Below are 11521 nucleotides of genomic sequence, written 5' to 3' on the forward strand. Positions count from 1 at the left end.
GTTACAAGTTGTTATGTAATATGGCCCTTTGTTTCATCCTCAAGCACTTTCACATCAGAACAAGGATGACTATTTAAGAGGCTTATTTATATCTTAAGGTTTAAGTGTAATATCAAGTATGAAGGGACTTTTCCTATGCCCAATCTGAAAAGGGTTATTTAGATGTAATAATATGATGTATGTATAATAAAGTATTTTATATGTATATCTCCTGCCCTATGGACTCAAAAAGTTTAGAATTGATCAATGGCAGGCAGGTCGAAGTTTTTTTTTTAAATATTTGGGTAAAAGGACGAAAGTTTATGAGCAAGGGAATACAATCACATGCGACGTGCAAGGGGGACAAATTACAATGTCTGATTTCAATGACATGACGCACGAAGCTTTAACATGTGTTCATAAAATAGACAAATTTATATAACATAACAGAAACACTTATCCAATGCACTTACGCAAATATTTTCAACAATAAGCAGTTTCACTTTCAACTTACACTAAGTATGTAATATTTGAGATTTGTCTCTTATTAACTGCTAAGGGTGCTAGGGCAGGATAAAAAGAGTGTATAAAAGTTAATACAAAAATTATTCAATAGATTTAACAACATACAAAAGCTACTTCGTGACCGTTAACGCTACTACATATAATAAATTACTTAAACTTTATTTTATCACTCAAGGTAACGTACAATCCGTAAATAAGGATTACTTATTCAGTCAAAACGAGAACAAGAGGTAGAGATAAAATATACTCTTCATATCAACGAAACAGAAAAACAATTAACTTTACAGACATATATGTATATGAATTGATATATATTGTAGGCTAACATGTCCTAACTTTAGTCACCTTTCTAATATCAGCCGTCAAAATTACTGTGGAGTATATAGGTGGTTAAAATTTGGAGGGTCGACCAATGTTAGCACAAGTTCCCTATACCTAACTTACATGCTTTTATAAAATTGAGATGTAAAGCACTAGCATCTCTTTAAAACTACTAAGTAATTTTAGAATTGTTCTATCTAAATACAGGCATCAGCTTATCTTCGAAGGAATAGAAATATTTGATAACATTTATGTAATAATTCAATGTTGAATACATATTTTACTATTCAATAATTAGAGAATTATTCATTGGTCAACAATCCTATGTATGTTACACACTAATTTTATATTGATTGAACTAAAAAATATTATGAACATAAGATCAAAGATAAAGATGAAGATATGAATAAAAGGTTTAAAGAAAGATAAACTAACATAGTACATAGAAATTTGACCAATAACTTAAGTGGCTTTAAAATGAGTGGTTATTCATAGTTTTCTTGTGCAAGACACTTCTTTGTGTAATAGGTGGGCAAAATTGAAATTCACTGTGCTCTGTTTATTTATAAGCTATAGATTGACTTTAGGTACTAATACATTTTAAAGTAATAAATAATTAAATAATCACAGGAACAACAAAATAATTAACAAAGATTACTAAAACATAATCAACTAAAACCATGATCTCTGCCATGGAAAATTTTAAATTAACAAATGCGCCATTTGACTATCTAATGGTGTTGTCTGCCTGAGTTGTATTTTTTCTTACAGCCTTCATAGTTACATTCAAAATGTATATGATAAAATTTTGCATTTAACTACAGTTTTTCTCAGGCAGGCATGCACCACAACTGGTTCTCGTTAGTACTACTTCTCTATCTTATAAAACCGTTGCACAAATTCTGTCAGACTCAAAACTTGGCCCAATCCTGATCCAATATCCATGTTGATGTACTCATCTAGGTTGTTCGTTGCCACTGGAAGAGTAAAGATTTTAACTTAGATTATCAAATATAAAAGGAAGTTAATTATTCGTTATTTGCGGATATTTGCGGTAGTCTCAGAGTACCGCAAATATCCAACGCGATCACAATATGACCAGAAGTTGCACAATGAGCAACGGAACACCACATTGATGCGGAAAAGTATTTTTGGAATGGCAACCAGAATATATAAAAAAATTCCTGATTGTTTAAAAACATTACCACTATCACAATTTAAGAAACAACTGACTGCACTATTAATCGAAAAATGTTATTATAAAATAAGCGACTATTTGAATGAAAATTAAATGTATGTATAAATTTTATTTCTTAAGTATGATTATGTTCTAAATTTTGTGACTATGTTCTAATGATTAATATTTAATTTACAAATTGTAAATTTTAAAATAATGCATGTTGTATGTTTATAAGTAGTATTATAGTATTTGTACGCCACTATTGGCAGAGCATGGTGAGACTACGAAACTGTAATATAAGATCATTAATTGTACCTGTGTTTTCACAAATAAAGACTCTCTCTCTCTCTCTCTCTCTCTCTCTAGTTGAACCACACAAAGACATGTTAAAGTAAATAGGTAACCATATAAATCAATAAATAAAAATTCATACAAACTATTGCACTTATACAGGCCATTCCCACTTGTCGGATGTTGGCCCAGTGGCAAAATATATTTCAGAAGCTATTTACACTTGCCCGGCACAGATATGCCTGCAACTGGGACATCCAATTAAAATCCAACAAGTGGGAACAGGCTCTTACAAGACTTGTGCTAATTAACCATTTTAGTGATTTAAGAACTGACATTTGGTTTGCATAAAATTTGCTATGAAATACAGCCATTTTAAAATAACTGAATGAAACAAACCCCACAGAATATTATTGTCAGTTAGACCGATCAATCTAACTTATGTGATGTTTCAAAAGTATAACCAATCATACCTTGGTCTAGTTAAACCATAAATAATATATAATCTTAATAATGTTTTACCTGAGGTGCAGATGGCTGGATATGGAGGTGGGGGCTTAATCCATGATCCATCAGGTCTCTTCATGTGACGACGATCAGATGCAAAATGTTGCAAGAATTGTTTTGCAGGCACAACACGAAAGAATCTAAAAGAAAAAAAAAACCATGCTGTAAAAATAATTTCATATTGTTGGCTAAAGTCGCAATCCTCTTTGAAGGTGATAAGAGGTTTGCGATTATAGTCAACAACATATACTCCTAAGGCCCAGCCATACAAATGAAAATCACAAAATTTGCCGCTGAAATTTGAACCTATAGTGCAGGGAATAGAGTTGATTTTTATTTGTTAGAAAATTTAATGAAACAAAAGAAATGCAACTCTGTTCCAATTGAATATGTTTTACATTTCAGTGAACTTAAGCAGTACTATATGTAGGACCTTGGGCCTTAGGAGCCTATGCAGGGCCCAAGATGACAATCATTCGCAGAAAACGAAATGAAATGCTATTGTTCTCTATCACTCTTCCATAGTACTATCCATTTCTCTTCTAAGGGGTCATCCATCAATTACATCACACGTTTAGGGGGGAGTCACAAACTTTGTGACGTCGCTTTAACTTCATCAGTAACCAATAATTTCAAAAAACCTAGAAATTCGTGTGACGTAATTAATGGAAGACCCCTAACGATTGTCATCATGGCTAGGCCCCCAGTTGTGTTTATTGCTTACCTGTGAAAATCTGATTTTAACACCTGATCTGTACGAAATGTCTCAGTGACATATTTATGGAAGAATGTTGGAAAAGGCAACTCAGAGTCCAGATCGTAGACTAGGCAAGTCTTGCAGTCCCAAGAGTACAAGAATATCACATGATAGTCCTGTAAATCAACCAAAACTAGTTCAAGATAAGAGCACAAATACATAAATGAACAAATATGTGATGCTTTGGCATTTAGAGTTATTTAGCGCGCCTCCAGACGTTGCGCAACTTAAAGTAAGCGTGACACAAATAATAAAATTGTACACACCCATATGACGAGACGATCTTCCTCGCGCCCAGCCCTTTGTTTCCAGAGAGGCACCGTGCGGCAAGGGTTAGATATAAATACCACGAAGCACCGATCCAACTCTTCCGGTATTCTTAGCGACACATCCTGACACAATTTCCATACATTTTCTTCGCTGTAACAACAATAAAATATACCATTAGACAAACAACCCAAATACACCAAATAAATAAAAATACTCCAGAAAAGTATATTTCATACCAATAACAAGACACATATGAACACTCCGCTTGCTTGGAAAATAGGGGTTTAAGAGTTTTATCGTTTATTTTAATGTTTTCATTTTTGGTCAAATGTACTTGAGCGTTGACCGACATTTTGACAGATTGCAAGTTCTTTGTTTTGATTCACTACCTATGTTCACTACCTGAAATCGATCCGGCGCATAATCTACTAAAGAAACAGAAATATATATAAAATGTTGACTTATGAATTTAATGATTATGGACTGAAAATTAAATATTGCGACGATAAATATTACTTAATGGGAAATTAAAAATGAAATTACGCCATTTCAATTTCAATTTTTTTTTAATAAATTATGACTCGAAACGAAACAAGACACAAACACGGACATTAAAACTTTTCACACGTCCGGATGTTACCAAACCACGGACATCTTGTATCCCATACCTTAAAGATGCGACATGTTCGATCGTCTGTTATTACATATTAGCGTTTATAGTTGTGTAATGGCAACAATACTCGTTTCATTTTCATTGGATTGACCACCATTTTCCTCTTCACATTGTCGCCCATTTTATTGTTTGTGGCTAGTTGGTGGTTTTTATTTCGAAGCCAGCTGTTATATTTGTTGTTTTCAAAGTTCCTTTCATTGTGCATAAGGGGTGGGCGGTGCGTTGTCTTAGGTTTCGGCCGGACTAGCGTATCGTCCGGACTTTGTGCCACTTCTGAGAAGACCAAATTTCGTGATTTCGACCTTGTGGTACTAATATAATCGAGCCACGATGACCCGTAAGTAATTCACCGAATTTGTTTGTAAACGAAAATAAATTAGTTTTTGTTGAACATTTTTTTGATAGCCTTACAACAGATATCAATCTTTCTCCTTATGATCTAATTTCATGGAATAATCTAGTCTTGAGACTCTTGAGTAACGTACACAAAAGGCTTCGTCACTAGAAAATTATTACAATTATTAATTTGTTGTTGTACTGCGTTTGTGTACATGAAATTCGTTATATACCTTATGGACACTCGACAGTATAATTACTAAACAAATAACTGAATACATTATATTATTATTTGCATTACCTTTTCATTAAAACACCTAATGTAAAATAATTTTCATAGTAATTTTCTGTGAAATCAATGTTATGCTACGATAAGCAGAAACATTAATACAGCAAAAAGGAACAGGGCGATGGATGTAGTGTATTTTACTTGTTTGCAGGTGGAAATCAAAGAGATTTGGCTCGCGCTAAGAACCAGAAGAAGCAGCAGGAGTTGTCCAAGAAGAAAAATGCTAATGATAAGACAGGGATGTCTTTATCTGAAAGGAAACATAGGTGAGCTTGTATCTTTGGTTTTAACGCTTTACGCAAAGAAACTGATTACCAGTCCGCCGGACAATATCAACCTGTCAGTTAAACGCAAAATTTGACAGCTCCGAACAACTGACAGGCTGATATCGTCTGGTGAACTGGTAACCTGTCGGCCCCTTTATAAACAATAACGTCACTGACACGTAAAGGTCTCAGGTACAAGTGAGCTAATGTAAGCCTTACTTGAAAGTGTGAAGGTTACTTTGAAGGTTCTAGTTGTTCATGGCGCGGTGGTTACAACTAGTCACAACGACTTAAGGTGTTCTTGGCATTCAAAAGGTTAAAGGATACAATATCATTAATCATTTATTGTAGTAGTATAAGCCCATTCTATTATCAACTATATACTAAGCATTTAATGCAATTTACTCAAAGTTGGCATGTTTTCTCCTGGTATTGAATAAAATAACAGCTAAAAATAATTGATCAAACACCAATTCAAATAGACAGCAAGTTACTGTTTACTTTCTAAACAGTTTTCCAATGTATAAAATTATTGGAATTGTTAACCTTTTCGACGCCGTGTCAAACACAAAAGCAGTCACCCGGACGCACGTCACCAAAGTGTCTAAACTGAAATTGAACTTTATGCATATGCACGTAGGTCTATGTTGCTCTGTGGTCTATGACCGATTAATCAGTCTTTGGCGTTGAACCTGCAGTGCGGATATATCGATCATTGGCGTCCAAAAGGTTAATGAATATTTCTTCTATTTACACCATCCTCTACACTGGTAGTTCTTAAAAAACTTGAGTGGGATGGATTAAAATTGTGTTTTTCTATTGTTCATAGGGATGCAGAACTTATGAGAGAGAAACAACGGAAAAAGGAGGAACAAGAAGGTGTCCATCAGAAACAAGCCGTAAATTAATATTTCATTCTTATGAACAATCACAAGGAAATAAGTTTATTGAAGAGGTGAAATGGTTCAAGTGATAACATAACAAGCAATTTAAATAAGAAATGTTGTAAATTCTGAGTTCCAACATAAAGCTAATAATAACACCTTTAAGATTTTTCTTTGTATTATAAGTAAGCATCGGTTCACAAGCTTTTCACAATACTATTATGATCTGAATAGCGTGCTAAATAGCATCCTCTGTATCTTAGCATTTATGCAACGATTCAAGTTAATTTGACTGAATATGTTTGTATGTATGTATACTACTACTCAAAATAACCCTTTTTTGTACAATAAAGTATTAGAATAAGTACAAAGTATCGGTGTTGTTTATTTAATTTTATCTAATCCTTTACTCAAATTCTTATACATAATGTTATTGGCATACGAAAAACGAAAAATAATCCCTGGTAAATTTTGTTTTAAACAACTTTTTTGTTTCTAGATTCAACATTCTAGATTTTAGATTTTTATATATCTGTAATATCCAGTCTGTTGTAATAGAAATATAACTAAAAGACGGCAGTAGGGCGTATAGTCGTGGTCTGTCCAAAAGGACAAATATAAAAAATAAATTAATCACTATGACATGACAAATAATTGTCAGTTTGTAACATTGTTATTTGCTAAAACGTACATTGTATGTACGGAGTATTGCAATGTTCTGCCGCCAGAGTGCAGCACTAATTTGTTTAGTAAACCATAGAGTAACTTATACATACCTACTAGTAAACAGTTTTTTGACAAGTTTTGACTATGGCATTGATGCATCAAGGCGGTTTGTTTACAGGTGGTCTACCGCGAAAATCGAAATTTCTTTATCTGCCTTTCTATCGATCGAATAGGCAAGAGTGATAGAGAGCATGGTATAATAATATACTCCGCCTGGTACTCCATTCCCGTCTTTTCTAGGTCACCTAACTGACACGGGCCTACGTCATCATGCGACAGCGCTATATGATAATATGCGATAGCGCTATATATAGCGGCCATGTTGTTGTGACGTAGGCCCGTGTCACTCTGGGAATGGAAGACCATGTTTTATTAGACTATGATAGAGAGGCAGAAACCGAATTTTCGATTGTCGTGGTTCACGGTAGGCCATGTGATTGACCTAGTGACAGTAGTGACGCCCTCTACGCAGAGTTTTGCGTAATATTCCTTATTGTAGAAATTACAAAAAGTGGCAACATCGTACTGTTGTCCCTGTCAAATCAATCAGAAAACGGGACGACACTTCGATGTTGCCACTTTTTAATTTCTACAATTTCTTGTCGGTCTACGATATTATTCTTCGGTATGATATTATGTCTAATCAAGTGAAAAATAACACATTTGATCATGTGTGTGGAATCGAGCAACAGGATCTGAAACAGGCGACGAAGGGGTAAATCTTTACTTTATGGACCGTCGAGTTTTGGGGTGGGGAGGGGGGGAGGGGGGGTAGAGGGCTACCCCCCAGTCCAACCCCCATGGCGCGGAACCCCATGGTTATGGAGTTATCCATGGTTAAAGTTTGTATGGAATTACTATGAAATAAGGGATTACAGCAAAATTTGAAGGGGGAGGGGGTGCGGGGTGAGGGGGGGGGGGGGGGGCGCGCTTCGTCACCCCTGAGGTCGCGAGCTGAGGTGGATCTGGGTTAGCTCCGGCGCTGCGGAGAGCAGCCCTTCCGCGCCTCCGTTTTTGGAATTGCTCTCTAGGGGTAGGACAGACAAGACCACGTGGATAGTGGGGTGCTCTGATTCGGTTTTAAGTGACATAGACATTTTGGGTACCTTGAGATTCTGGTGACCAAAGATTTTGGTGACCATAAATTACGTGACCTTGAGATTTTGGTGACCTTGAGGATGGTGGTGTGGTATCAAAGGTAATATAAATTAACACAAAACGGCACCTATCGACATCTGCTATGACATTTCTCCTTTATTTCATAGTAATTTCATACAAATTTTAACCATGGATATCTCCATAACCATGGGGTTCCGCGCCATGGGGGTTGGACTGGGGGGTAGCCCTTTGCACCCTCTACCCCCCCATACCCAACACACCCTCCAAATCGACGGTCCATAAAGTAAAGATTAGCCCGTTGGTAATATAAGCGTTAACACGTTCCCTATGTACCTAGGAACCAGAAATTGAGTCCTCCCTGGTTTTTGTCAAAAGGTTCATAGCCAGTATGTGCATGCAAATAAAAAAGACCTAGCTCACACGTGTAAATTTTGGCAATGCTTTAAGTTTATATGGGGTCGACGGGGTCGTGCATCATTAGTGGTGCATGCACGTATCATATGTACCCTAAAATGCTACACATATGTTGCATGCACAGGGTGTTAAAATTGTTGAGGTAGCTCTTATAAGGGCTAGCTATTATCAGGGGGGTGTCACTACGCAGTTTCGGTACATTTGGCCGGCGCGCCGCGCGGGCCGGCAGGTGTATGGCAGTGGGCTGCCTCTCGACCGCACGATAGTCGTGTCACGTGGCGCTCGCGCAAAGAATATTCACCGTTCGTGCGCGGTGATAAGTTTCAATTTTGTTGCAGGCGGCGAGTAAGGACTGTTCATTTTATTAAGCGGACACACAAAAAAGTATAAATTACATTTTTCTAATTCTGGAATCGCTTTATTTAGATAAATATAATAAAAACGGAAACCAACGCAAAACATTTTAATGTAAATGAAGTATAATATAATAACATCGGTAAGATTTTCGTACTTTTACACGGTTGCGCCGTTCAAGTGCCTGCACATCAATTTTTGACACTTTTTGACAAGTTGTAAACAACATTCGTTTGAATTCTTTCAATGTTTTAGCTTCTCATCTATCCTTTTTTAAGTGCATCTTCACATTGGTCTAGTGCCACTCGATGGGGTGGAGCTCTGGGCAATTAGATGAGATGACTTGTTTTTGAACGAAATCAATGTTTTTCAAATTCAGTAGCTTCACTTTCTGACCAGCATAGTGGGCACTTGCCAAATCAGGCCGAAATGAAGAGGTGACATTATGCGTCTGATAGACGGAAAGTACTCGTTATTGGATGCATTATTTTCTGTAAATGTCGCAACCAAAGTTCATGTCGCAAAATAGAACAAACTTTTTAAGGCCACAGGAACCAATATTGCCTGCCAGACAAAGAATTTCTTCATGAATTGGTCAATTTTGATGTTACTCTCCTCGTCGAATATATGATCTCCTACAACGGCATGGTAGCATCAGGGCCATTGGTAAACTACAGCAACATTTTACGCATTTTCCGTTGTCCATTAAAATGCTACGAAATTTATCTTAATGTAAAATGTAGTACAGTTTGACGCTTCTTTTTTTCGATTGCTTTGTCCATTTTTTTTCTTTTTATGGGTCCATTTATTGTACATACTTCTTATTTTTTAATCTGTGCCTACTCTAAAGCCCCCTCCAGACTGTGTGCGTGAATCGCGGCGCGACGTCGCGGAGCGAACATATCGCGAAGTTGGCGTGTGACTCCACACTCACACCTCGCACACTTCACGGCGATTTCGCAGTTTGGTTTGCGGCAAGATGGCGGAAAAGCATCAGCTGATCGAGTTTAACTGTTAGTTATCTATGGCATCATACGTGATTTAGCTGTTTATCCATTTTGTTTTCTTGTGAAACCGTAAAATATAGCTGCTTAATATAATATAATCACAATATAATTAATATTTATCTTTCCACAGAAGAGCCAAAATAGTGTGTAATGTGGAGTCTTGCAAGTTCGCGCTTCGCGTCTCCTTTGACGCGGGCCGAAATACCGACAAAAAACGGAGAACAAGGCGCGAAGGCGTGAACAATCTGCGAAATCGACGCCACACTCGCGTTCGCGGCTTCGCCCGCGAATCACGCGCATAGTCTGGAGGGGGCTTCGCCTGCTGTCTTAGGAATTTCGCGAACCGATAATAATTTTTTGATTTTAACAGCCGCATGACAATACTTTTGTTTCTGGATTGGCCGGGCCGCTTCTGTGCCGGGATTTTGTAAAATCTTCAAGCATATGATGGTCTCCAAATGTTTTAATTATTTTATTCACGTTTAACTTGGAAAATTTGTACATATTTACGATTTTTCGCAGTGAATACTAGCCTGTGCATCCTAATTGCAGAACTAACTTGCTATGTTCCAAATTTGTTCGGTCCTTCGGGAAAAATATTTGACTATTAACCAGTGCCGGATTAAGATATTTTGATGCCCTAAGCATTTCTAGACCATGGTGCCCCCTCTCCGTAGGGTAATCGAGATTACATTGAACTTTTTGGTAAGTTGAGTGACGTTCATTGCCTCATTACAGCTGAGAATGGAAATCAGTCACATCATTTTATCACGAAAATTGACAGTGCTGCAGCAGTAACGTTGCAACAGAGTAATGTTGCTGCAGTCGCCACTCGAATGTCACCTTTATCATATCTTAGAATGTTATTAAAAACGCGAGCGAAGCGAGCGCGAAAATTTTTCGATATAAAAACGCAATTTGATAGACAGTTGTACATTTTTATTTTTAGTATGGAAATCAGTCACATCATATTAATACGAAAATTGACAGTGATGCAGCAGTAACGTTGCAACAGAGTAATGCTGCTGCAGTCGCCACCCGAATGTCAGCTTTATCATATCTTAGAAAGTTATTGAAAACGCGAGCGAACAGAGCGCGAAAATTTTTCGATATAAAAACGCAATTTGATAGACAGTTGAACATTTTTACTTTTAGTATGGAAATCAGTCACATCATTTTATCACGAAAATTTACAGTGCTGCAGCAGTAACCTTAAGCCCCCTCCAGACTATGCGCGTGAATCGCGGGCGAAGCCGCGAACGCAAGTGTGGAGTCGATTTTCGCAGACAGCGAAATCGACTCCACACTCGCGTTCGCGGCTTCGCCCGCGATTCACGCGCATAGTCTGGAGGGGGCTTTACAATAGGGTGGATCGCCTTTGTATGAAAAAATTTTTTTTTTCGAATTTCAAAATGGCGGGCCTCCAAAAAGTTAATGTGATGGCAAAATAAAGCTAATGTCGAATATGAGCAAGATTGGATAATTTTAAGTACTGCCGCAAGCCCAATGAAGTATTATTATATATCAAAAATTTCACTTCATGATATCCTTGTTACACGGACTCTGTTAATATACTATACCACTTATAAAACGTTTTCTGAATAATCAAATACATCTTTATAT

The 11521-nt window shown here is 36.9% G+C and overlaps 2 protein-coding genes across 2 annotated transcripts; one reads left to right on the plus strand and one right to left on the minus strand.

Annotated features, from left to right (window-relative positions):
- Positions 1 to 277: 277 nt before the first annotated feature.
- On the minus strand, positions 278 to 4249 carry LOC134789799 (protein N-terminal glutamine amidohydrolase). The gene is made up of 5 exons (XM_063760447.1): positions 4067 to 4249; positions 3827 to 3980; positions 3528 to 3676; positions 2819 to 2943; positions 278 to 1802 (listed from the first exon to the last, which is right to left on the minus strand). Exons 1-5 carry the CDS (start codon positions 4180 to 4182, stop codon positions 1693 to 1695), a joined length of 654 nt encoding a protein of 217 aa, XP_063616517.1. The 5' UTR covers positions 4183 to 4249; the 3' UTR covers positions 278 to 1692.
- Positions 4250 to 4578: 329 nt separating this feature from the next.
- Positions 4579 to 6438, plus strand: LOC134789800 (putative SERF-like protein). The gene is made up of 3 exons (XM_063760448.1): positions 4579 to 4840; positions 5280 to 5394; positions 6224 to 6438. The coding sequence occupies exons 1-3, from the start codon at positions 4834 to 4836 to the stop codon at positions 6300 to 6302; spliced, it is 201 nt and encodes a 66-aa protein (XP_063616518.1). The 5' UTR covers positions 4579 to 4833; the 3' UTR covers positions 6303 to 6438.
- Positions 6439 to 11521: the final 5083 nt, after the last annotated feature.

The sequence above is a fragment of the Cydia splendana genome, chromosome 4 (genome assembly GCF_910591565.1).
Source record: "Cydia splendana chromosome 4, ilCydSple1.2, whole genome shotgun sequence".
Classification (NCBI taxonomy): Eukaryota; Metazoa; Arthropoda; class Insecta; order Lepidoptera; family Tortricidae; genus Cydia; species Cydia splendana.